A 27,900-nucleotide genomic window follows, 5' to 3' on the forward strand; every position below is an offset into this window, starting at 1 on the left:
CTAGGGCAATCTCAGGTGGAAGATGTACGAGGCAGGAGAATCGTCAACAATGATCACTTTGCTCAGCTCCCGACCAAGGCGACTCAGGTCCTTCACGTAATTTTTGCGATGGAAAACACATGAGTCACAGAAGAGTCGGGCTTGGAACACGCCCCAGCGATCAAGCAGGTCAGCCACGGGGTCTGCATACTTGGCCAAACTGGCAGTAAAGAGCACACATTCGAAGAGCTGCCCCATCTTCTGGAGGAACTCGTCCACATGTGGCTGCTTCAGCACATACACCTGATGTATAGTTCCATTGATTTCAACCGGAACTATAAAATCGGCATTACTAATAGACTTGAATGAACTGTGCACCAATGTTTCTTCTAAATCAATGACCACACATTTCTTTCCATAGTCAAGCACTGTCACCTCTGGAAGGAGGTACTTAGCTGGTAGACTTGGGATGGGAATGACCTGCCTCTGGTCACCCTTCTGAAGCCCACCATTCTCCTCCAGCAGGGGCAGGAGCACATTGGTGCTGCTAGCTGGTGGGGCATCCACATTATAGTCCCAGAAGCAGCAGAAGAAGGAGCTGAGGATGCTGTGGCTCCTCTGTTTCTTCAAGCTGACACTGCTCTGGAAAGCTTTCTCCCCGGCGCTGGGCGCCCAGCCCTCGTCTGCCTTGGGGTTGGTCATCTGGGTGATGATGGCCCCCCACCAGCCAGGCGCGCTGTTATTAAAACAATGACATTGTTTTAATAACAACAAACATTAGCCAAGCGGCACAAATGCTGGCTGATTTCGACCGTGAGTGTTGAAAGGTCGGACTACAGCTGAATCTTACGAAGACAATGTTTATGAGAAACAGCCTCATTCCTGACGCCCCATTCGCTCTCAACCGAATGACCATCTCCAAATGCAACAGCTATGTGTACCTAGGTCGAGAAGTCAATGTGACAAATGACCTGGCACCCGAGCTGCGCAGGAGGAAGAGGGTGGCTTGGAACGCTTTCAAGAGCATCGAAGAAATAGCTAAGAGGATGAAGAACCTCCGGCTCCGGGCACATCTCTTTGATTCCACTGTTCTTCCTGCATTAACATACGCCTCAGAGACCTGGGCCCTATGCAAACAGGATGAGAACACTATTCAGGTCTCCCAAAGAAGAATAGAAAGAGCTATGCTTGGAATATCACTTTTCACTCAAATGAGAGAAAGAATCCGGAGTTCCGACCTCTGTGGACGATCAAGAATCAGGGACGCTGTCTCGTTTGTCAAGGTGTCAAAAATCAGATGGGCTGGTCACGTAATGAGATTTAGAGACAAGCGTGGAAACAGAGCCGTTACCGACTAGATTCCACAGGATGGGGACGTCAAAAGACCGCGTGACTGCCCACCCACCAGATGGTCAGACTTCTTCATCAAGATCATGAATGATTGGTTTGAGGCTCTTCGTGTTCCTAGAGCGAACAGACGCCATTGGGCTACACTAGCACGCGACAGGGACAAATGGAGACGTTACTGGTGCCCGCTGGAGCAACTCGATGATTATCGGGAAGTCAAGTGATCTTCAAAGGGAGAGTGGGAGTGATCTTTCAAACTCCTTTTCTAGTCTTTTGTTCCTGCTGGATCTTCTCTTGAAGGGTGAGTCCAGCCTTCTCTGATCTGGGTTAGCTGTTGCCAGCAACAGACCCAGAGAAACTCCTACAGAAACAAAAGACCTTGCACCCTGAGTTCAACCCCCAGCATCTCATATGGTCCTCAGAGCTCACCAGGAGTGATTCTGATGTCAGTGGGCTGCACAGCTGGGGAGAGAACCCAGGTTTTTCCTAGGGCAGAGAAAGCTCCTACACACATCCCAGCATTAGATAGGAAAGCTGAAAGTACACACCTCAAGAGGGGAGATGCGGACAACACAAGTGCTTAGGCACCATGTATGCTCGGCCACAAGGGCACAAGCAACACATGGGCTTGGGCAGCATTTGTGCTGACACAGCTAAGGTTTAACCCATGCTTCCTATTCCCATTTTCTGACTCAAAATTATTTTGAATAAAAGACTATCAAGAAGCAGAACTGTTATGTAGGGAAGATATACCCAATTTAAATATCTGAATCCAATCAGCATGTCTAAGAGGATGCTGTATTTAGATTGGTCCTACTTACATTGTTTGTCTACCTTTAAGCCTAGGTCCTATGACTGACAGCTTTACAAAGTCCTTACAGGAAGCATAGTGAGGATAAGATTCTGCTAAGAAAACTGATGCTTCACATACCCACAAAAGATCTATCAACGATGCTAACCAGAGAGCCACACGGAAATTAGCTAATTATAAAACTGAATATAGTTCTGGTGATCACTTATAGGGCCTATTATCTCATTTTCCCTCAGGTCTATTTTGTTATTCTCTCCTAATTGATAACTCAAAATTATACAAGTTTTATATTCTCCAAAACAGAAAAAGTCATTGGTGTCTTAATTAGAATTGATTACTCCTATGAGTAATTTTAAGAGATTAGACATTAGAATTAAAGTACCATGGAATTATAACACCAGAATTTTCATATAGGTATATATCATGGCTTCCTGCTTACTCAAACTTTTTCAATCTTTGAAAAAAATGTTTGCACACTTTCGTAACATAGAGAGGTATTAGAATAATACCTGATACCTAAACAGTCTTTTTTCAGAAAAATAATCAAAATAGAGGTAGAGTCATCACATCAAGATGCACTGCACAACTCAAGAATCTCCTCTACAAGGACTCTGGAATAGGTAACACTTCTGGGTTTATGTAACAAAGTCACTCTGAGAAGAATGAGAGTCTGTCGACGGAGCCAAAGCGATGAAAGGGCTGACTAAGTTTCACTGTATCAGAATGTGAGAAAATTTTGATTAATTTCTTGACAGAAAATTAGGAGAGAATAAAGAACCAGAAAGGGGCAAATCAAAGGAAGCAACTTATTGGATGGTTGGAGGAACATGTGTGGCTTAGAGGTGAAGTAATTGATGTAACATAAGACAATGTCCTCTCCTGTACAGAATGATGTTCTCATCATAATTCCAAAGAATCTTTCTAGGGCAAGGATAGGATGCAGAGAAAAGTTCATATTCCTGGTCCTGAAAATTAGTTCTACTACCCTACCAAAGATGGCAATGAAGAGTAGTGGAAGAAGATGAGGACTTGAAGTCAAGAAATAAAAGGGATTTCAGTGTTCGCTATTAGAAATAAAATTCCACATAAAAAATTTGCTTTCACAACATAGAATTCAGTAGTACATTTATAATAGCACTGTAGCACTGTCCTCCCATTGTTCATAGATTTGCTCAAGCGGGCAGCAATAACGTCTCCATTGTGAGACTTGTTGTTACTGTTTTTGGCATATAGAATATGCCATGGGGAGCTTACCAGGCTCTGCTGTGAGGGCGGGATGCTCTCAGTAGCGTCCTGGGCTCTCTGAGAAGGACGGAGGAATTGAACCCGGATCGGCCGCGTGCAAGGCAAACGCCCTACCCACTGTGCTATTGCTCCAGCCCATACTTATAATAATACTTATATTTTTAAATTTTATTTTTATACATTTTACTCTTCTTGTAGTTCAATTAATTTTAATATTAAAATGCAATCTGCTTGCCAGACTGTAAGTTTTATACACTGCTTAATTTTTATCATTTTGTTGTATTTTTATTTGTTCTTAATTACTGGTTGCTCGAGCGGGCCCAGTAACGTCTCCATTGGAGACTTTGTTGTTACTGTGTCTGGCATATCGAATACTCTCGGTAGCTTGCCGGGCTCTCCGAGAGGGGCGGAGGAATCGAACTCAGGTCGGCCATGTTGGCCGCTTGTAAGGCGAACGCCCTACCCGCTGTGCTATCGCTCCAGCCCACCTTAATTACTGGTATATAGGAATGTAAAACTGTGCCTGAACTCAAATGTATTTTATCATAAAAATAGTATGTGCTACTCAATGCCTCTTTGGCTGATCACAGCGCCCAGGAGGAGAGAGAGAACAGGGGGGAATGCCCTGCCACAGTGGCAGGGGGGGATGGGGGGATGGGAGGATGGGGGGGAGGGATATTATCCTGGTGGTGGAAAATGGGCACTGGTGGAGGGATGGGTATTTGATCGTGGTATGACCGAGATCCAAGCACAAAATTTGTAAATCTATAACTGTACCTCATGTTGTTTCACTAATAAAAAATTAAAAAAAAAAATAGTATGTGCTAGAGAATTGAGAAATAATAAACAATTATTACACTTTCCTCTCAAATTTCATTTTTCAGAAATCACACTATCTCATGTCCATATGTTTAAAAATATGCATTTCCCCCTTCAAATCTGACATTTAAGTTCATGCTTAGACACACACAGTGTCTTACTAGTTTCCTCCACTTAACCATCAGTCTGCCATAGATATTTCATAGTGTTGGTGCAATATAATGTATTTTATTTATTTATTTATCTTTTGACTTTTTGGGTCACACCTGGCAATGCACAAGGGAACTCCAACTCTGCACTCAGGAATTACTCCTGGTGGTGCTCAGGGAACCATATGGGATGCTGGGAATCGAACCCAGGTCAGTCACGTGCAAGGCAAATGCCCTACCTGCTGTGCTAATGCTCCAGCCCCAACAACATAATATATTTTAACTATCTACTGAAATATGACTATATTTAAGATTTTCACTACTAAGATTACTGTAATAAATAAATAATATTTTCTTGCATTCTTATGTGATATATCTATAAGGAATATTTCTAGAAAAGATATTGCTGGGTCAAAGAATAGACACACAAGAGATTTAAATGCTATGAAAATGTCATCCAAAAAAATTGTGCCATCCTGTGCTCTTACCAGTAGTACGTGTCTGAGAGCATATGTTTTCAGTCTCACCAGTCTGTGGTGAAACATGGAATGCTGTTATTTCAATATGCATTTTTTTAAAATCATGAATGAGATCTTGCACCTTATAATGTATTAACCATTTCTATTTCTCTGAACTGTTTCATTCTGTGGCTGACTTTCTTTTTCCACATTGCAGATAATTTCTGCAGAAAGTACATGTCTTTTGAGCTTTACATTAAACAGCTCTGAAATATCTCAGGTATACAATTAAAGAATATGATTGGAGTCAGGGTCATATGTAATGAAATTGTTTTTGATCCAAGGAAGAGATATCTGTCTCCTCTAGGACCCCTGGAGCCTCCAGTAGCCTTGGTTATAAAGTAGCTGACTAGTATTTGCACCACCCTTTTTAATACCTGAATGGTAGTTTCAGATAGTCACATATGCTTTAAGAAGCTGCCTGACAGCTTCTGTTGCAGATTCAAGACTCAGAATGCAAAAATCATAGTGAACGACTTGACTCAGCGCCAGCAACACAGAAAGTAGCTTTTCAAGGGTTAAGAAGGAGCTAAAAAACATAATGCCATGTGTAAAATGAAAAAAAGAAATGCTGGGATTGGCCCAGGTCTCAAGCACAGCTGTGAAAGAAATAGGGCAGCCGCAGTCCAACGCAAAAGAGAGAAGCATAGAACATGAGCTTGCATACTGGAACGCGACATTAAGATTCAGCAGAGGGCCTATTTATCATGGCTTAAATTCAATTTCAGCAGTTTGCCAACGAAAAGAAGCTCCTGAGTAGGCTAACTGTTTCCGTTTTGTCTAGTGGTGGTGGCAGGTTTTGGTTGCAGAAATCAGGCTCAGAATTTAAACTTAAAAGGAGTTCACTGGTTTGTGCAAAAGCAAGTGAAGTTCGGCAGATTCACGAAACTCACGGCTGACTTTTGAGAGTTGAGTCTCTCTGACTCTCACTTGTTTTCTCCATTTGATTTTCTTCTTTGTCTTGTGGTCACTACTGAGACTGAAATTTTTCTATGAAGGATCTAACATGCCAGATCACTCCTTAAGTGCTCACAAAATAAAGGTAAAAAAGAGTTATGCCATTTTTTTTCCCCCGGGAGGTTTGCAGGGAGGAAGTCCTTGGATCACACTTGCCAGTGCTCAGGGGTATTTCTGGCTCTGTGCTCAGGAGTGACTCCTGGCGGAGTTCAGGGAACAATATGCAGTGCCAGAGGTCAAACCTGAAGCAGCCACACGCAAGGCAAGTATTTTACCTCTTGTACTATCTCTCTGGGCTAGAGTGATAGCACAGCAGGCAGGGCTTTTGCGTTGTGTGCGGCCGACCTGGGTTTGATTCCTCCATCTCTCTCGGAGAGCCTGGCAAGCTACTGAGAGTATCCCAGCCGCCCAGCCGGAGCTTGGCAAGCTCCCCATGGCATATCTGATATGCCAAAAACAGTAACAACAAGTCTCACAATGGAGACGTTACTGGTGCCCGCTCGAGCAAATCGGTGAACAATGAGAGGACAGTGCTACAGTGCTACTATCTCTCTGGCTCCCTAATTTTTAAAAATTTAATAAAACTTGAGTGTTGAGGATGTGGTTCAAGTGGTAGATTTTCAGGGCCTGGGTTCAATTCTAGGTACCAAATGCCCCCCAGAGCACCTCAGGTAGAGTCCCTGCCCAGCCATCCCAGAGCACCCAAGTGTAGCCAAGTGTAGTTATTTAGCCCCCACAGCTAAATAAAAGTTTGTTCTTAAAATACTAACACGTTTCTCCAGAGAAATCTCTTCTCATCCCTTTAAAACTATTTTTTCTCTTGTTTATACTATTTTTTACTTTGATATTTTTAATTGTCACTGATATTTATTTGCTCAAGAACATAATCTTCATATTTTATCAATGTATGCCCAATTGTTCATCAATTATATGAACACTTATATATTTAAAACCTTCTTAGAGCAGTGTTGGGGTCTTAACAAAACTAAGGCTAGATATAAAGTTATTCCCTGCCCTGTGCATACACAGCCAACATAACTACTCCATACACATATCCTATAGTAAACCACACAGATACATACCATGCATATCACAAACACCCAACACTTGCAACTCAGCATACCACACATGAACATCAGACACAAACCACACATATTCATGCACAATCCACAAATGTGCACACTATACACATTTGCAACACTTAAATATACTGCATATATTACACAATTGCACACATGCATACAAAAACACTGCAGGAATCTTACTGAATACAAGGATAAGCAGGTGGGCAGTCTCAACTCTCAATTAGACCTGCTGGGTGTTTCTGGGGAACTTGCCTGCCTGGGTTCATAGAAACTTGCTTCCTCTTTGTAACTATGAGATGACAAGAGCCAACTATTTTCTGTCATCTGCCACTCACTATCAACTTGGATCCCTGGCTCTTAAATTGCTTTGTGTGCTTCCTCTTTGTTTGCTGCTTCTCATTATAGATGGAAGACCAGTTGATGACCTCAGACTGTACACTTGGATTTTATGCTGTGTTGGCTCATTTCCTGTTGCCATGAAGTCATCTTTCTCTCTCTCTCTCTCTCTCTATATATATATATATATTATTTTGTATATATATTTATATATATATAAATACACTTTTTGCAAATTCATGGGACAACCTTCACTCAGTGTAGTATTATTTTCCAATGTATCTTGCAGTGAAATGTTATTTACAAAGCATTTTCCTGAACATCGAAATGCAAATTGTCTTTCTCCTTGTCACACTTTCTGTTCCTGTCCTGGGTATGTTTTTAACCATCACATCTGTAGCCTTCTATCACATTGCATAATACACTTATTTTGCATCGTGTCAGCTCCTACCTTTGGGACACATGGTATAGGGGTTAAGGTGCTTCGCTTGCATGAAGCTGACCCCAGTTCAATCCCCAACACCATATATATTACTCTGCACACTTCCAGGAATGATCCCTGAGCATAGAGCCAGGAGTAGTTCCTGAGCATAACCAGGTATGCTCCACTACCACCACTCCAAATGGAGAGAAGAGCTTGAGACATTTCTCACAAAAACAAACACACAGATTGCCAAATGTCCTTTGGGAATATGCTCATGAACACTAATTACCAGGGAAGAACAAATAAGAATGACATTTAATTTGTACCTATGAGAATGGTCTTTATCAGCAAATGCTATGGGATATATGGAGAACAAGGAACTCATTCACTCTTAGCTAACTGATTTAAAAATGGTGATTTCTCCAAAAATTAAAAATAGATATACCAGGTGATCCAAATTTTTCTTCCTACATATTTATCCCAAGGACACAAAGTCATGAATCTGAAAGGAAACATATATGCACACCTATGTTTATCGCAATGCAATTTACTATTTATTGTCAACATCTGAAAACAACCCAAGTGCCTCATGACAGATGGGTGGGTAAAGAAAATGGATTATTACACATTTATTAAAAAAGATTAAATCATGTCTTTTGTACAACATGATGGAAGTGAAGGGAGTCATGTTAAGTAGAAAGAGAAAGCCAATACTGGAAGATCTTACTCATCGACAGTGGTAAAAGAAACAAAGTGAAGCATAGACTATGTGCAAGGAAAACAAGCCTTAAGGCTCTGACTGGAGATTTGAGATTATTAAATAGAGGTGGGAGTGGATGAAAAGTATCTGATGGACTGTGGTAGAAGGATACTAGCACTTTGGTCTCGGATGCTATGTGGTAACATTAAACTCTTAAAGCATCTAAATGTTTATACTATTATAAACCAATGCCAAATCAATAAAATGAATTAAAAATACATTTATCAGATGCAATTCTTATTTTTCAGGAGTTCAGTGGTAACTATGTTATCATTGACAATAAAAAGTGCTGCTGTGAACTTTGGTTCCTTAGTATCAGTTGGACTGGTAAGAATCCAAAATAGCGAAGGCCAGATGGTAGCATTTGACAGACAGAAGAAAAGTATACATAATTATGATAATGATTTCAAGGCTGGAGTAGCAACTAGAATGTCTTCACCCATAGGACTCTGTGATAAGCCTTAATCGATTGTGGTCCTCCTCAGGGCAAATTAAATGAGCAGCCACTTGGGTATTACTTGACCTTTATGCATAACCAGAAAAAATCTACAGCTGGTGAGCAGAAGGCTGATGCCAGCTATTTCAGTGGAAAATTGTTGCCTCTCACATAGTTCAGAGGACCCAAAGGCTGCCACTTTCAGAGGAAATGAGAAAAGACCTGGCATTATAAGCATAAGTATATACACTTACATATTACCCCTACTGTTCTTTAAAAAAAAAACACACCGATTTATGGACAAATTGTACATTGAGAAGAGGAAAACATTTAGGCATTTCAGGGCGTGTTGCATATAGACTCTGAGCTGACACTAACACCAAACATCTAGAAACACTGCTAGAGCTAGAAGCAGATGAACACAGGTTCCTTATATGCAGGCACTGTATGTTATATTTCTTTGGTCTCTTTCATACTCATAGTTTCCGGTTGTGTCAAAGCAATATACAAGAGCTTCACCAGATACCTCCCACTTTCTACCTAGAGTTTCTGCACTTTCTACTGTGCTCTGTAAATAAGGATGAAAAAGAAGTGAACATCCCTGGAGAAACTAGATGTCAGTTAGGAATAAGATGCTCCTTGCCCGGCAAGCTACCGAGAGTATTCGATGTGCCAGACACAGTAACAACAAAGTCTCCAATGGAGACGTTACTGGGCCCGCTCGAGCAAATCGATGATCAACGGGAGGGCCTTTACCTTTACCTTTACCTTTGTGTGCGAAGAATTCTAAATTCTAGCCCCTCAGCAGTTTGCCAGCAGGGAAATGGCCCCACTGCTTATAAAGACCGTCATCCCTATACTGACTTCTGAGCTCGTTTCCTTCTCATCATGATTTTCTCCTAATTCCTTGATCCAAGGGGATCCTATCCTAAAATAAAGCATCGTGTTTTGCTTCTATTTTAAGGAACACAAAGAGAGACAAATAAGCAAGAACCTCCTGTGGTGCTTATAAGTATTTCTAGAGGAAATAACAATGAGTTATGTTTGAAAGTCTTACCTAAGAAATTGCCAAGTGGAGAAGAGGGAACATATACCAGTTAGAGGTAGCCCGTGGGACAAAAGTAAAGAGGCAGGAAAAGGCTTGGCAAATTCATGAGATTTTAAAATTTCACCATAGGAGGAATATAAGAGTCATGTACAGGTGGTGTGGGGGATGCTTAGGCGTTAAGTAGGAATCAGATACAGATTATTTTATGCAACATCACAGGTGATACTTTTTTTCATGAACAATGAAGAAACAATTACAGTAATACTATACCAAAATTTCTACCTAAGCTTGTAGCAAGGTGAAAAGCAGCTCACTGTGCTAACATTGAGTTGTGTATCATTTAAAAATGGTTCTGCACTTTTATGTAAGCATGTTCGGCTGTTCTTCATAACAGACAAAATGAAACATAATATTTCAGCACTACACTAGCACGCGACAGGGACAAATGGAGACTTTATTGGTGCCTGCTCAAGCAAATCGATGATTAATGGGAAGTCAAGTGATCAAGTGATTATTTCAGTTGTGTCTTGCGGCAGGGATTGGGGTTTGGGATGGAAACATCCCGAATTTAGTGGTGGGAGGGTGTAATGGTGGTGGGATAGGTGTTTGTATATTGAATGTAATCAATATTCACAATTAATCAATATTCACAATTAATGTAATCAATAATCACAATTCACATTGTGAATTTATAAAATTAAAAAAAAAATTAAAAGTAAGTAATGTGGAATTCATGCCCAATTCAATCAACTTAATCAATGACTGAATAAATAGCAGTGCTTACACATTATAAAAAATAAAAATAAAAATGGTTGTTTGGAGTATTGGTTGGGGCTAGAGCGATAGCACAGTGGTAGGGTGTTTGCCTTGCGCACAGCCAACCCGGCCAAGCCGGTTTCGATTCCTCCGCCCCTCTCGAAGAGCCCGGCAAGCTACGGAGAGTATCTCGCCTGCACGACGAAGCCTGGCAAGCTACCCCTGAGGTATTTGATATGCCAAACACAGTAACAACAAGTCTCACAATGGAGACGTTACTGAGCCCACTTGAGCAAATCGATGAACAACGGGAGGATAGTGTTTGAATTTTGGACAGGAGTATTTGTCGAAACTTCTAGAGAAAATGTGCAGAAACATAAAACAGACACTATTAAGTACTTATCATTCCACTTTTTCCTATTTTCTTCCTTACTGAGAATATTGTGTTTACTGATCATATAGTCTTTGTGGGTGGGGGAGTGCACGGTTCCCTAGCAGTGCTCAGGAGACTTAGTTATGGAGACTCATGGTTCAGTGTTCAGTGCTAACAGGACTATACCCAGCAGTACTCAGGGGCCACCATGGTGCCTGCAAGGCCTTGTCATGCTGCAAATTGAACTAGGACCCCAGTGCATGCCAGGCATCAGATCCTGTCCTTTGAAGTGGCTCCCATCTAGGTTTTTATTCAGGGTAAAGTCTCTGATATAAGAAATAGTCTAAATTAGAAGTTGGCAAATTTTCTAGTAAAGGACCCTAGCAAAACTTTTAGGTTTCAATATAAGTGCTCAGCTCTGCTACTGCAATATGAAAGTAAACTTTAAGAATACCTAAATTTAGAACTAAGGAAATGGCTCAAAGGACAAAAGGGCATGTTTGTATGCTGGAGCTCTGGGTTCTGGAACCACCTTGCCTCCAAGTACTACTAGGCATCACCCCACCTCCCACTGCAAAAACAAATAAAATAATACATAACAAAAACTCAAATAACCCAACTGACATTGAATTTTAATGATCTCATTTTTCCTATGTCACAAAATATTTTCCTTTTGTTCTTTTTTTGCAGTCATGTAAGAATGTAAAATCTATAGCTTACATGCTACAAGAAACACGCAATGGGCCGCCTTGGTGCATTAGACATAATTGCCAATACTTCCTATTTATTAATCAGAACAGGCTCATTTACCTTGCCAACTATTGGTAATTTAGCATGAACATGCAGTTAATCTGATCAATGTGACTGAAAAGATGGAATTCTACAAATCTTCACTGAGGCAATAAAGAGACACTTCAGAAGAAACAACCTTTTATTTCCTGTAGATAGTACTATGTAATAAAGAGTGCTTAGGGCTGCTGTAGTCAGACTGAGATTACAGGTCTCTCAACTTCTTACTGAAAATAGTGGAACGGAAGACAGAATTTGATTAAATCTTTGAGAGATTTTGATACTGGTAGAAGGGTTGGTGTAGCTATCCACAGGTATAAAATGGTGAGTTAAATAAGTGTTAATATCTTAATTAAAAACCTGACTTGATAAAAAAAAGTAAATCTTTGTAAAACTACTGGACTGTAGAATTAACCTGAAAACAAATGCTTGGATCTTTATGAAATTACTGAACTGCTCAATTAACCTGACTCTAGACTTTTGCTTTTAAAAGGGTTCCTGAGGCCTGAGAGTAGCAAGTAAACTGTTACAGGTAAGCAGGTACAGCAGGTAAGGCACTTACCTTGTACGTAACTGGCTCACATTCAATCCCTACCACCACATATGTGTTCCCTCAAGCCTACCAGGAATGATCCCTGAGTGTAGAGTCAGGAGTAAGTCCAGGGCCCTGCTGGGTGTGCCCCCCTCTGCCCGCCAAAAAATAAGGATCCTTGTTATAAAAGCTACTTTAGTCAATTTTTCTGTTATTTAGAACCAAAAATGTTCTTATATACAAGTACCCAAGAGAATAGTATAAAGAACATTAAATAGAATATAACTATTAAGGCTGCAGTGGACAGATATTCAAGAAAAAAATTAGGTGGAAAAAAATAAGTGAGTTCTGGGACAGTTATATATCAATTAGATATATCATAATTATAGATCACTTTGTTTTGGTTTGTTTTGTTTTTGTTTGGAAGGGTCCAAACCCCCAGAACACTTGGAAATCACTCTCAGCTGTGTGCTTTGCGGTCTAAGTGGTATCAGGTATGAAACCCACACCTCTTGCATGCAAAGCGTTCACTCAGTCTTTTTGAGCTATCTCTCAGGCCATGTTATAAATGTTAAAAATTTACATGCATATCCCCCAAAAACTTGGGGGAAACTAAGAATAACTAGGAAGCTCTATTGGGGTGAATGAGAGCATAATTTTAGAGAGACAATTTTAATATAGGTATTAGCTTACTGTTTTATTTTTATTTTTGAGATTTTTTTTAAAGTTGAGGTAACATTGATAAAATAATGTTAACATTTATGCTTTTAATCATTTAAAAATTTAAGGGAATATATAAGTATTACTTTATTTATTTTTTGCTTGTTTTATTTTTGGGCTACACTGGTGGTGCTCAGAGGTTACTCCTGGGTCTGCACTCGGGAATCACTACTGGTAGTGCTCAGGGAAACATATGGATGCTGGGGATTGAATTGGACATGACTGCATGGAAGGCAAGTTCCCTATAAGCTGAATTATCTCTCCAGCCCCTGTAATTATTACTTTTAAAATAGAAATTCTTATTTTAAAGGAAACAAAGGAAATTAAAGAAAATTGTTCTTTCTAGAAAGATGGCTATTCCAAATAAAATTCTGTAGGTGTCTGGGGAAATAGAAACTAAATGCTGATGCCTAAAATGGATGAAGGCTCTTGACTCAAATATATAATTTCAATACAATTTTATTTTCTTAATGGGCACATTTAGCTTTGCCATTTTCCAAGGAAAGCTTGGAAGAATATGATCTAGACAAGAAGAGTACTAGAGTACCAGATACTGCAACTACAACAGTTGAACTTCTCTTGTCTCTGAGAGAGATGGTATCTCAGGGACTGCGAAGAGAGTTAGAACTGTGTCCATCTCATTTACCACGTTCATTAAACACTTAACATTTAGAAGGGGAAAATGAGTACATACAGATGAAATATTTCTGAGTTTTTAGCAGTAAAATTTTACCTATCTAAGAGTGATATAGGTAGGAATGATAAACAAAATTGAAAAGATTGAGGAAAAATATATATAGATATACTTTCGTTTTGTAGTGCTAGTGATTGAATACAGGACTTTACACGAGCAAGTAAGTGCTTTATCTCTAATTCTCTGGCCAAGAAAAAATAAAATAAAACTAATATTTTATTTTAGAGTTTAGGTGAGAAATAATGAAGAAATTCTGATAACAGAAACTATCATAGTTTCCTATAATAAGAAATTATTATCTGTTCAGGATGGATATTGTTGCTGTTGTTAGTGTTATAAAAATAAAGGCGACTTTATAATACCTACCCAATACCTATTCTGAGTTGCTTTGTTTTACACATGATAAAACTGAAGTTGAGAAATTAAATTGATAGAGATACAGAAAAACAATGCAGTGTTTTAGAACAAGCTCTGGTCAAGAATTCAGATCTTCAGTACTCCACAAGTGCCAAGTCCAATCCTGGCCATCATACCGTTTCAACTTGGCAGCTTTGTTGTCTGCAATTCCTGACACTGGTAATTTCTGGGCATACCACAGGCCAGTCCATGAGAGCAACACGAAGAGTTGACGCCCCTTGGGAGCACCATCACTAAAAAGATGTATACAAAGAAATGAAACATAAAACAGCAGAGAAGAATAAGCTTACTTCCTAACTTTAACACTCTCTCTCTCTCTCTCTCTCTCTCTCTCTCTCTCACACACACACACACACACACACACACACATACACACACATACATTTTGAGATTCACTTTATACTAATATCCCCAAACTATAGAAATGTAAGCCCAATATATCTTTATATGTTTTTCATTTTCTCATTGTCTATTACTGGAAAGAGCTGCCACAAAGGCTGATGGTATATGGAAAATAAACTATGATTCTAGTAAAAATGAATATTCCAGGGCTACTCACAAGGTGGGAAAACTATCTGATTAATGAAGATATTTTGAAGATATTTCCTTATGAAATGAGATCATTCTTGGTAGAGTAAGAACAAACAAACAAACAAACAAACAACAACAACAAAACCAGCAGAGAACACAACAAAGATTTTCTAATTCAGGGGCTGAAGTAGGGCAGATAAGGTGTAGGGTGTTTGCCTTGCACTCGGCCAACCTGGCTTCAAATTTCAGCATCCCATTTGGTACCTGAGCACCACCAGGAGTAATTCCTGAGTGCAGAGCCAGAAGTAACCCCGGAGAATCACCGGGTGTTACCCAAAAATCCAAAAAAGAAAAAATGATTTTCTAATGCGGACTCTACCTTGCCTCAACTGAACTTAACTCCAATCCCTCACTTCCTCAAGTAAAAAGATAAAATTCTCTGTCCTCTAACAGAAACAAAGAGTGAAAGCAAAATTAAACACTCATATAGTGGAAAGAATGGAAAAGCATCATCTGCACTGTGTCACAACAAATAACTGTTGGAGCTACCCATGTCTGAGAAAGAATTAAGGAATTGAGATAGCTATGCAAGCATGTTACAGTTGAACGTTAAGAGATCTGGGAGATAATACAGTGGGTAGCTGGCCATTTGTCTTGCTCTTGACCAAGCCAGATTCCATCCCCAGAACTCCATAGCCTAGCCAGGAGTGATTCCTGAATGCAGAGTCAGGAGTAAGTTCAGAGCACTGCCCAGTGTGACCCCCAAAGCAAACAACAACAAAAAGGTCAAGTAACTCTGTTCAGGTCACATATTATAGAATTGAGCTGCAAAGTCTGATAGTTTGACTAGCTTGGGCAATCTGCATAGAAGAATGTTTTGATCTAGGTACTAAATTATCTCTTTTAATAAAAAGCAGTCAAGGTCACTATAGTCAGATTTTTGAATATTCAGTTTGATTCTTTTTGTTGTTGTTGTTGTTGTTTGTTTGTTTGTTTTTTGGGTCATACCCAGCGATGCTCAGGGGTTACTCCTTGCTCTGCACTCAGGAATTACGCCTGGTGGTGCTGAGGGGACCATAGGGAATGCCGGGGATCAGAACTAGGTCGACCGTGTGCAAGGCAAATGCCCTACCTGCTGTACTATCTCTCCGTCCTCTCAGTTTGATTCTTAGGTGTAAAAATGCCAAGAGAAGAGCTCTAGATTCTTGATAAAAGAGGCGTAGCAGAGATAAATGAAAGAATCAAAATATATTCTTCAAATGATGAATCAGAAACCTGGGGAGGGGAGCAGAGAGAGCAGCAATGCTTGGAGACATTATAAAGGGGGCTCAGACATTCTCCAGACCTCAACAGTTACCATATTCCACTCCTTTTCCTTCCCTCCCCCCTTTCATTGTATCCTCTTCTCACCCCATCAATTGGCTGAAGCAAAGATAATGAATCTGGGTTGTATGTATGGAGAAGTGGGGATATACATTACCCAGTAGCTCATCCCCTTTGCCGTTTACTGTCCAAGGCTATGGAGGAGAGCAGGCTGAACCCTTAAAGTCATCTTCCTAAGGACTTCGCACTCCTCCCAACTCCCACCCCTCTCCCCCACCCCTGTCCCAGGTCTCACATCCCATCCTGAACTTTCACACAGTGTCCTAGCTTTGAAGACACAGTCAGATAGATATCTGCAAGAAAATGTCACATTTTTATGATCAGTGAAGCTCTGTTTTGGTGCTTGTCTCTCCTGGGAGGGTCCCTGAATGAGGGCTATTTCATACCAGCTGGGCAGATTGTAAGAGCCTCTTCTCCCTGGCTCAATTTAGGGCGGAGGCTCCCCACCCCATAGTGGGGGGTGTTGACACTGCCTTCTGTTTCACCCACACAAAGAACAGGATTGTGTTCTAAATGCTGACCCACAGTAGCTGGTTTGCTGTGGTGTTAGCCTAATGTGCAGGTGGCACCCCATGCCACACCCACAGTCCCCAGCTCCCAATAGAGAACTCTGGATGGGGGGACAGGCTTCATCCTCAGGTCAGTGGGCTCAGTCTTAAAAAAAATAAAAATAACTCTTGTCAATTCACTATGACATTTTATTTATTATTGTTGTTGTTGTTATTATTATTATTATTTTGCCTCCATGGCAGTGCTTGAGGCTGAGGCCTGGAATCACTCCAAGACCTAATGGCTCCATGCTTGGGCCCAGAGAGGTAGTGATGCTGGGTGTGATGGTGCTAGGAGGCTGTAGAGTCACTGTGGAGATAACTGGGAGCACAGGGACTACCAGACAGTACAGGGAGAGCCATATCTTTGGTTTTTAAAATTGTATTTTGTTTGTATGAAGTTGTGCACAATGATTTATTACATTTTAATATTCCAACATCAATCCCACCACCATTACACAGTCCCACCACCATCACTGTCCTCCCATTGTTCATCGATTTGCTCGAACGGGACCAGTAACATCTCCATTTTGAGACTTGTTGTTACTGTGTTTGGCATATCGAATACGTCATGGGCAGCTTGCCAGGCTTTGCCGTGCGGGCGAGATACTTACTCTCGGTAGCTTGCCGGGCTCTCAGAGAGGGGCGAAGGAATCGAACCTGGCTTGACCGAGCCGGCCACATGCAGGCAAACGCCCTACCACTGTGCTATCGCTCCCACTCCAACCTCCAAAGCCTGCCTTCAAAAGTAGGAGGACCTAAATAATTTATTTTGTATTGCTCATTGTGAATAATCTGCTAAACATTATACAAAAGAGTTTCCTTAGAGAAAACTGTGTGGAGATTGTTGTAGTTCACCCAGGGAGCCATTAGTATATTTTCCCCTAAGATTAATTGCCTTCTACTTTAAACCCTATCAAATGTGGTGTGCTACTCTTGGTATGCTGCTCTCTAATGTGGCTTTGTGGTCCAGGAATAGATTCAGTCATGGGTGAGGCCCATCCAAGCGTGTGGAGAGTGGTTGTGAGCATGGCAGTGATTGAGTTCTGGAGGTCTTTGGCTGCTGGGGCTAGCTCCATTGGGGCGGGGAGGGAGTCTCATCCACCCACCTCTGGGTTGCCCTGGATGAGACAGCCTGGCACAGGGGCTGGAGGCATCTCTATGGTGTATAATTTTATGCTCTTTTCTTTTTTTGGGGGGGGGTCACACCCGGTGATGCACAGGGCTTACTCCTGGCTGTGCACTCAGGAGTTACTTCTGGTGGTGTTCAGGGGACCATATAGGATGTTGAAAATCGAACCCGGGTCGGCCACATGCAAGGCAAACGCCCTACCCTTTGTGCTATCTCTCCAGCCCATCATGCTCTCTTTGGAGAGATTTATTGTTGAGTCTCTGGGTCATGGCCATTAATGATATTATATGGTGCCAGAGGTGTTTTGTGAGCATGACTGCCAAACTTTCAGAAACAGAGGGACATAGGAGGGGGGTATCTCACCCATTCTTAGCGCTGTTGCGTCTGGAGTTTTCAGTCACAAGTCCCACATACATGGGTTTTTCAGCAGTTTCACTCATGGATGAGGCTTGTCCAAGCCTGTGGAATTGGCTGGCCATGAGCACGGTGATAATTGAGTTCTGGAGTTTTTCGACTGTTAGGGCTCTATTGGGCTAGGTACGGGGATTCACCTGCCTCCCCTCCATGTTGCCCCGGATGAGACAACCTGGCACATGGTCGAGAGAGCCATATCTTGTCTGGAGTCAAACTCAGAACCTAATACAAGCAAGGCATGTTCTCCAATCCTTTCAGCCATCAGGCACATTTTGTATTCCAAACCAAACATACTCTCTGGATCTGAATATAGTTGTTGTGGATTTATCTTTTGCCCTTGAAGACATAAATTATATATTTTTCCAATATAGAGTTATATGTGTTTTCTTCCATTTACCTTCTTCATTTTTCATTAATTTAGCAAATTATTGAGAACACAGTGTGCTGTGTATTATGTCTGAGGTTGGTATGATTGCCTTTATGAAGATTATTATTTATAAATAACTCATATCATATAAATCACTTTAAATTATTTAAATAGTTTAGCAAAAATCCCTGGCATAAATTATCATTTATGGAAAGGGCATAACAATTCTAAAAACGTGGATTTTACGTTATATTATCTAAACTTGGTGAATGAGACCAGTTGTAGTTACTGGTTTTGGCATATCGAATACACAGCGGATAGCTTGCCAGGCTCTTCCGTGCGGGCGGAGTACTCTCGGTAGCTTGCCAGTCTTTCCGAGAGGGATAGAGGCTTTTGGGGTGACCTCTAATCACCCTTGTAGGTGTTACCATATTTGAACCCTATCAAATATGGTACGACAATTCCAGAAGATGGGTATTTAGTGTCTTATGATGTGTCGCGCGGCCGCGCAGGTCTGGAAAGCGTCCTGGAGTGTGGCGACGGCTGGGTAGTGGAAGTCGTGTCGAGAGTGGAAGTCTGCCAGTGGGGTATTTATCTGGGTAGGGTGGGTCTCCTGTGCACAATTCGATCCCTGGGTGGTTGATGGAAGCAGACAGGGCAGGGTAGGGTGGGGCTCCTGATTAGAATCCCTTTGTCACCTGTGGTGGTGGGAGCAAGCAGAGAAGCTCTGTCCCTGGGTCCGCCGAGCCTGGAGTCCAAGGTCTCAGAGAGTTCCGCTTATCTTGTTCTGTGGGTCTTCAGTTGTGCGTGGGTCTCGGCCGGAGCTGCCGCGCGGGTCCGGAAAGCGTCCTGGAGTGTGGCGACGGCTGGGTAGTGGAAGTCGTCCGAGCTTGCAAAGCAGTGCAGAAATGCGATCAAGGAAGACCTCAAAGAGAGAAGAGCAGAAGTACTGGTAGATGCGGCAGAAGCCGGGAAAAGTATTTGTAACGCCCGCCTGTCCTTCGCCAACTATAAGACCAAGATGACTGCCCTCCGACGTCCTGATGGATCCATCACATCCTCCAGAACGGCAATGGAGAAGATTATCCATGACTTCTACTCAAATCTCTTCGATAGCCATGTCCACTTGCCAACATACCAAATTCCACAGGATGGGTATGTTGTTCCCAACGTTCTCCCCTCCGAAATCCGACACGCCATTTCGTCGGTAAAGAAACAAACAGCACCCGGCCCAGACAAGGTCAGACCTGAACACCTGAAGAACCTGCCGTCAGTACTCATCAATACACTGGCTCGGCTCTTCACTCGCTACCTGTCTGAATGCAAGTTTCCGTCCCAATGGAAAACCAGCAGGACCGTACTACTGTTCAAGAAGGGAGACATCCATGACATTGGCAACTATCGCCCGATCTGCCTATTGTCTGTCATCTACAAGTTGTTCACTCGAGTCATCCTGAATAGGATTGGCAGAACACTAGATGAAGGACAACCATGCGAGCAAGCAGGGTTCCGCAAAGGATTCAGCACCATCGATCATATCCACACAATAACCAAGCTCATTGAGGTTTCTCGGGAGTTCAAGATGCCGCTCTGCTTAACGTTCATTGATTTAAAGAAGGCCTTTGATTCTGTTGAGACGGAAGCGGTCATTGAAGCCCTAGCCAATCAGGGCATTCAAGCCCAATACATCAGGATCCTCCGTGAGCTGTATTGCGGATTCACTACCAGGATCTCACCATTCTACAAAGAAGTGATCGTTGATGTCAAGAGAGGGGTGCCGCAGGGTGATACCATTTCACCGAAACTCTTCAGTGCCACCCTCGAGAACATCATGCGACGACTGGAATGGGAAGGAATGGGAGTGAAGATAGACGGTCGGCAATTACACCACCTCCGCTTTGCTGATGATATTGTTTTAATAACACCAAACATCAGCCAAGCGGCACAAATGCTGGCCGACTTTGACCGTGAGTGTGGAAAGGTAGGACTACAGCTGAATCTTACGAAGACAATGTTTATGAGAAACAGCCTTGTTCCTGACGCCCCATTCGCTCTCAATGGAACGACCATCTCCGAATGCAACAGCTATGTCTACCTAGGTCGAGAGGTGAACATGACAAATGACCTGGCACCCGAGCTGCGCAGGAGGAAGAGAGCGGCTTGGAACGCCTTCAAGAACGGCGAAGAAATAGCTAAGAGGATGAAGAACCTCCGGCTCCGGGCACATCTCTTTGATTCCACTGTTCTTCCTGCATTAACATATGCCTCAGAGACCTGGGCCCTACGCAAACAAGATGAGAACGCCATTCAAGTCTTCCAAAGAAGAATAGAAAGAGCTATGCTTGGAATATCACGTTTCACTCAATTGAGAGAAAGAATCCGGAGTTCTGACATCCGTCGACGATCAAGGATCAGGGACGCTGTCTCATTTGCCAAGGTGTCGAAAATCAGATGGGCTGGTCACGTAATGAGATTTAAAGACGACCGTTGGACTAGAGCTGTTACTGATTGGATTCCACGGGATGTCAAGAGACCGCGTGGCCGCCCACCTACCAGATGGTCAGACTTCTTCCTGAAGATCATGAACGATCGGTTTGAGGCCCTTCATGTTCCCGGAGCAGATGCCATTGGGCTACACTAGCACGCGACAGGGACAAATGGAGACGTTACTGGCGCCCGCTCGAGCAAATCGACGACTAACGGGAAGTTAAGTGATTAAGTGATTATCTAAACTTGAGCAATCTCTTTTGGGATCATGTACCCACTTGAAAAAATAATGAAAGTCTGAGAGAAATTCTCTCTCCAGAAGAAAATGCATGTATGCCTAGAAGAGAGGTTTTTTCATTGCTCACTCTCTTAATTTGTTTAATAGTCTTGACATTGGTCAGTAGAGCCTTGCCTAGATACTCCTCCTATGTACAAACTTAAAGGTGCTCAGGAAGCCCCTTTGGGCTTACAGGTGCCCAAATGCTGAGTATTGCAGAGTGAAGGTCAAAAAGGAAGAAAATTCATTTTTTATTTCTGGGCTTTACCTGGTGCAGCCACACCCTGAATTATTCCTAAATAGCAGTAAAATAATAGCATTGGGGTAAAACTCTTATTCCCTTCCACATGCAGAAAATAGTAAGACTTTGCAAGGATCCCTGCGACTCTGGCCTCGAAGTGGCCTCTTCAACCCTTTACTGTGTACATACCCCACGTTTTCTGGCAATAAAACACTGAATTAGACAAGTTCAGACCCAGCTACCTAAACTCTTACTCTCTGGACAATCTTCTCACCATCAGTGTCCCTCAATATATGTTGTTTTCCCAAATCCTCACTTGATCACTTGACATCCCGTTACTCATCGATTTGCTTGAGTGGGCACCAGTAATGTCTCCATTCATCCCTGTCGCATGCTAGTGTAGCCCAATGTCGTCTGCTCGCTCCAGGAACATGAAGAGCCTCAAACTGATTGTTCAGGGTCTTGATGAAGAAGTCTGACCATCTCATAGGTGGGTGGCCACGCAGTCTTTAGATGTCCCGTGGAATCCAGTTGGTAATGGCTCTAGTCCAGCGGTTGTCTGCAAATCTCATTATGTGTTCAGCCCATCTGATTTTTGATGCCTTGGCAAATGAGACAGTGTCCCTGATTCTTGATCATCGATGGAGGTCGGAACTCTGGATTCTTTCTCTCACTTGAGTGAAGCATGATACTCCAAGTATAGCTTTTTCGATTCTTCTTTGGGAGACCCGAATAACGTTCTCATCCTGTTTGCGTAGGGCCCAGGTCTCTGAGGCATATGTTAATGCAGGAAGAATAGTGGGATTGAAGAGATGTGCCCAGAGCTGGAGGTTTTTCGTCCTCTTAGCTATTTTTCGACGTTCTTGAAGGCGTTCCAAGCCGCTCTCTTCCTCCTGCGCAACTCAGGTGCCAGGTCATTCGTCATGCTGAGTTCTCGACCAAGGAACACATAACTGTTGTATTCAGAGATGTTCATTCCGTTGAGAGAGAATGGCATGTCAGGAATGAGACCGTTTCTCATAAACATTGTCTTCATGAGATTCAGCTGTAGTCTGACCTTTCCACACTCACGGTCGAAGTCGGCCAGCATTTATGCTACTTGACTAATGTTTGGTGTTATTAGAACGATGTCATTAGCGAAGCAGAGGCAGTGTAGTTGCCGACCGTCTATCTTCACTCCCATTCCTTCCCATTCCAGTCGTTGCATGACGTTCTTGAGGGTGGCACTAAAGAGTTTCGGTGAAATGGTATCACCCTGCTGAACACCTCTTTTGACATAGATGATCAGTTCCTTGTATAATGGTGAGATCCTGGTAGTGAATCTGCAATACAGCTCACGGAGGATCCTGATGTATTGACTTTAAATGCTCTGTTTGGCCAGGGCTTCAATGACCACTTCAGTCTCAACAGAATCAAAGACCTTCTTTAAATCAATGAACAGAGTGGCATCCTGAACTCCCAAGAAACCTCAATGAGTTTGGTTATCGTGTGGATATGGTCAATAGTGCTGAATCCTTTTCGAAACCCGGCTTGCTCGCATGGTTGTCCTTCATCTAGTGTTCTGCCAATCCTATTCAGGATGACTCGAGTGAACAACTTGTAGATGACAGACAACAGGCAGATTGGGCGATAGTTGCTGATGTTGTGGATGTCTCCCTTCTTGTACAGTAGTGGTTTTTCATTGGGATGGAAACTTGCATTCAGACAGGTGGCATGTGAAGAGTCAAGCCAGTGTATTGAGTACTGATGATAGGTTCTTCAGGTGTTCAGGTCTGACCTTGTCTGGGCCAGGTGCTGTTCACTCCTTTACCGACGAAATGACGTGTCAGATATCGGAAGGGAAAACTTTGGGAATGACATATCCATCCTGCAGAATTTGGTATGTGGGCAGATGGGCGTGGCTATAGAAGAGATCTGAGTGGAAGTCATGGACGATCTTTTCCCATTGCCCTTCTGGAAGATGTGATAGATCCATCAGGACATCGGAGGGCAGTCATCTTGGTCTTATAGTTGGCGAAGGACAGGCGGGTGTTGCGAATGCTTTTCCCGGCTTCTGCCTCATCATTCAGCACTTCTGCTCTTCTCTCTGAAGCCATCCTTTATCGCTTCTCTACACTGCTTTGCGAGCTCGGACGTTCACTTCTGGTTGCCTGAGGCTCCTGCCCAGCCATTTTTGTGAATGAGCTCGAAAGTTTTTGGAGACAGGCATCTTTTTGTGCCTTTCTCTCTCTCAGAGTTCCTCGCACAATCATGGAGGTGATGAGCCAGTTGATCGTATTCTTCGTCAATGTTGTCAACGATGGCCTCTTCCCATGTTCCCACAATAGTGCCAAAGAGCTCCCAGTTGGTGGCATTCTGGGAGTTTTCTTCTTAAACTTTGCAGCCCTTTCTCCATGCTCCATGAAGTAGAATTTTGCATGAAGGAGACGGTGGTCCCATCCCGTTTGGAATTTTGGGACAAACAGTGATATTAGTCATGCAAAACCATCAATTGAATATGATGTGGTCAATTTCGTTGTGGAACTGTCCACCGGGAGACTCCCATGTCCAATGTTTAGATTCGGTCTTCTGGAACTGTGAGTTACCTTGGATGGTCTTGGTCAACATGATGAACTCAGGTAGTCTCTCACCCTGTTCTCACCTCCACTACCCAGCCGCCACCACGCTCCAGGATGCTTTCTGGACACTCAGGCCGAGACTCACGCATGAGTGAAGCCCCACAGAACCAGGGAAGCAGAACTCTGTGACCTTGGACTCCAGGCTCAACGAGACCTGGGAATAGAGATCCTCTGCCTGCTCCCACCAATCTCCGGTGACCCAGGGATTAAACCCAGAAGCCCCACCCTACCCTGCCCTGACTGCTTCCACCAATCTCTGGTGACCCAGAAATTACACACAGAATACCCACCCTACCAGTCCAGGTAAATACCTCATCAACAGACCTTCACTACCTCCACTACCTAGTTGCCACCATGCTCCAGGACGCTTACTAATACCCAGAGCACCCAGGAACTCTGTGGTTGCCAATGGTATTTCAACCCAAATCCCAAATGGTCAGAGGTATTAATGAATTTGAGTTATACTCTCAGCACACTACATTTAAGTGAAAGGAACTGAGTGGCAGAGACATGACTTTCATCTAAGTGTCAGGTTCTCAGACTGACAGTTTGTCTCTATATGAGGTAAGAAATTTCTGGGTGTGCTCTGGTGAGTTTCCTTAGGTTCTAGAAAGATAGGCTATATTGTAATAAAATGGAATGCAAATAAAAGCAATTTTGAGAGCATAAAAAATAAAAATAAAAACACAAAACACATAACGTTAGTGGATTAGAAGTAAGTGGTTTGGGTTAATGCTTATGGCTCAGGGTTTCACACAAGCTTTCACTCAAGATATCAGATGGGTTTGCATAGGTCTAAACACATGACTGGGATTGAAGGGCCTATTTTAAAGTGGTGAAGGGGGTTCCCAGAACGAGAGTAAAATGGGTAGGGTAGCCTTGCATGTGATTCACTTGGTTTGATCTGCAGCACCCCATGTTGTCCATCAAATCCTCTAGGAGTGATCCCTGAGCACAGAGTCAGGAGTAAATGCTGAGCACTGCTGGGTGTGGCCCCCAAACAAAAACAAAGAAAGGGGGTGAAGACAAGTAAGTGTGGTTGTTGTCAGATGGCCTCCCTTCCTTATGTCTTCATAGCATGATAATTAGCTTCCTCGGGGTTATTTAAGAGAAGACATTGGCTGAAGCCCAAATGCCTATTGTGATCTGACTTCATTCAATTTTTATAATGTCTTAGTTGTATAGGGCAGTCCTATTCAGTATTGAAGGGCACGACACATGGCTATGAATATAGCAGTTAAGAATCTTTGGAGGAACTCTAGAGTGGCTCATTGGGGTGGGTGCATGCCTTGCATGAAGGAAACCTGAGTTTGGTCCTTTGTACTGCATGGTCCCAAGCACTATTAGGGAATATCCCCCCTTCCCTCTGCCCCATATCCAGCACAGAGATAGGAGTAATTCCCGAGTACCACTGGGTGTGGCCCCCAAACCAAAACAAACAAAAAGACATATTTTATCTTATTTATTTAAAGATTCATATTTAAAAAAAATCAATGGAGATCCTCTTAAAAGACAGCACTTAAATTCCATGTTTTAACTCTACAATTTTATTCTGTGTACATTAAGGATTCACAGTGTGCAGAAATATTGTTCTCCTTTAGCTTCAACATGGTTGGAGTATTATTATTATTATTATTTTTATTATCTTATTATGTCATCTTATTATCTCATTACTACTTTGGACAAACTGGCAGGCTACTGAATGTAGCCTGTCCACACGGCAGAGTCTGGCAAACTCCCCGTGCGTACCCAATATGCCAAATACCAGTAACAATGATGGGTCTCATTCTCCTAAAGAGCCTTGAATATAATCTCAGGGCTAGGATGAAGGAGACGTTACTGGGGCCTGCTCGAGGCAATACACGAATAACAGGATGATTTGTGATTATTATTATTATTTTTCTCACGCTCTCCAAAAATTCCAGCTAGTCAAGTTTGGTTGTGAGCAGGAGACAATGTTAATCAGTTTAACAATAACTCACATCCTTTGGACCAACTGGTTGGAGTATTATTTTGTGTTTGCTTTCTGTTGTTAAAACAGTAACCCCTATTCCCAGCGTGGACCTAAAGTAGTCAGTGTTTTAGTTCATAATTCCAAAAAGATGAAAGAAATATGAGTGTTTAAAAAGTTATTGAAGGGAACAAATTTGATTAGAATACTTTCTTAAATGTCATTTAGCTAGGTAAAATACTCTAAATGTTTTAGAAACTATCTCTAAACTACTGATTCTATTATCTACATAGAACAAGTGCTTAATGTGTAATTAATAAGTGGGCTGAATAATTCATTGATAATAACTATAATAGAATTAAAAAAACATGGATTAGAGGCAAAAGTAAGAGATGGGAAAATCTGGCGCCTTCTAAATTTGGCTACCTTCTGTGGTTTTAAACGAGTTCTTAAATCCCCCCAACCATGATTTCCTTGCTTGTGAAAAGATGAAGTTTGGATTGGAATTGGAGAATCTATATGCTATCTTTAATTGTCTCTGAAGTTACACAGGAAATCACATATATACAATAAATTTCTATTTTTCCTATCTACATCTTCCACTCTTTTTTGTTTTGGGGCCATCTCTAGCATGTTCAGGGCTCACTTAAGGCTCTATGCTCAGGGATCACTCTTGCAGCACCCCATGCAAACGGTGAGGGGGGGATCAATCAGGAGGGTTGTGTGCAACGTGAGCACCTGTGGTATTTTCTCTTCAGACCGGTTTAACTCTGATATGGAACATAATTAAAGCAAACGAATAGGAAGCAAAAATCCGATAAAATGAACACGGGGAAATCTGGAGGTTACCAGAGGGAGAAGCAAAAGCAATGAATAAAGGGGTCTTTTCTGGGAGTGAGGGTTAGGTGAAGGGGCGGTGCTCAGGTCTTACTCCTAGCTCTGTGCTAAAGGATTACTCCTGGAAGAGCTCGGATGGCCATGTGTAGTGTCTGGGAGGAAATTGGGGTCGGCTGCGTGCAGGGCGAGTGCTCTACTCGATGTACTAGCTCTCGGGCCCCTAGAGGGAGGGATGGCTTGGAAACTTTGACGGCGAGTGTAGGCGAGTCCTATACAGTCTCTTTTGTTTGCTTTTGGGCCAAACCCAGCGGTGCTCAGGGTTTACTCCTGGTTCTTGCGCTCAGGGATCACTCTTAGAGGCTTCTCATTGGCAGCCCCGTTGGATTCCCGGGGAAATCTGGATTCCCAGGGAGAACTTGCTCTTTCTTATCCCACCTCGGAAACAGGGTCCGATCCAGGAGTGATCCCAGCTTTCCCGGTCCCCAGGCTCCCGCCTCCCGGTATACCCCGCTACTCGGGGCTCTTCATGGGGGCGGGGGGGAATCGATAAATCCCACCCTCCCAGGATGGCAGCCTCCTTCACCGTAGGCTCTGGCTGATTTGGCTTTAGCCGGGCAAGTTTAGTAACAGGATCTCGAAGAGGTCCAGGTGGCGTGATCGCTGCAAAACTCTTCCTTTCGAGCGCTTTCGCTGGGCCACTCTTCATAGTTAAGAACGAAGGATACCCGCGTCCCCTCACTGTTCCTTCACCGAAGCCACCCTCCCGCTCCTGAACCTCCTGAACCTAACGACCCTTTTGCAAAATAGCTTTAGCTTATTGGATCAGGTTCGCGTTTCGGCGAATTGCCGGCGCAAACGAGTTCGCTTTTGAATTCCCGGGTTGCAGGGAACTGGAGCAGAAGGGCGAGTGGGGCTCCGA

The 27,900-nt window shown here is 42.7% G+C and overlaps 1 protein-coding gene across 1 annotated transcript; it reads right to left on the bottom strand.

Annotated features, from left to right (window-relative positions):
- LOC130028568 (CTD small phosphatase-like protein) lies at window positions 1-27,687 on the bottom strand. Its single transcript, XM_056119292.1, has 3 exons — window positions 27,539-27,687; window positions 14,312-14,428; window positions 1-715 (listed from the first exon to the last, which is right to left on the bottom strand). The coding sequence occupies exons 1-3, from the start codon at window positions 27,685-27,687 to the stop codon at window positions 1-3; spliced, it is 981 nt and encodes a 326-aa protein (XP_055975267.1).
- Between the last annotated feature and the right edge of the window lie 213 nt (window positions 27,688-27,900).

Source organism: Sorex fumeus, unplaced genomic scaffold, assembly GCF_029834395.1.
Source record: "Sorex fumeus unplaced genomic scaffold, SorFum_2.1 ptg000003l, whole genome shotgun sequence".
Taxonomy (NCBI): domain Eukaryota; kingdom Metazoa; phylum Chordata; class Mammalia; order Eulipotyphla; family Soricidae; genus Sorex; species Sorex fumeus.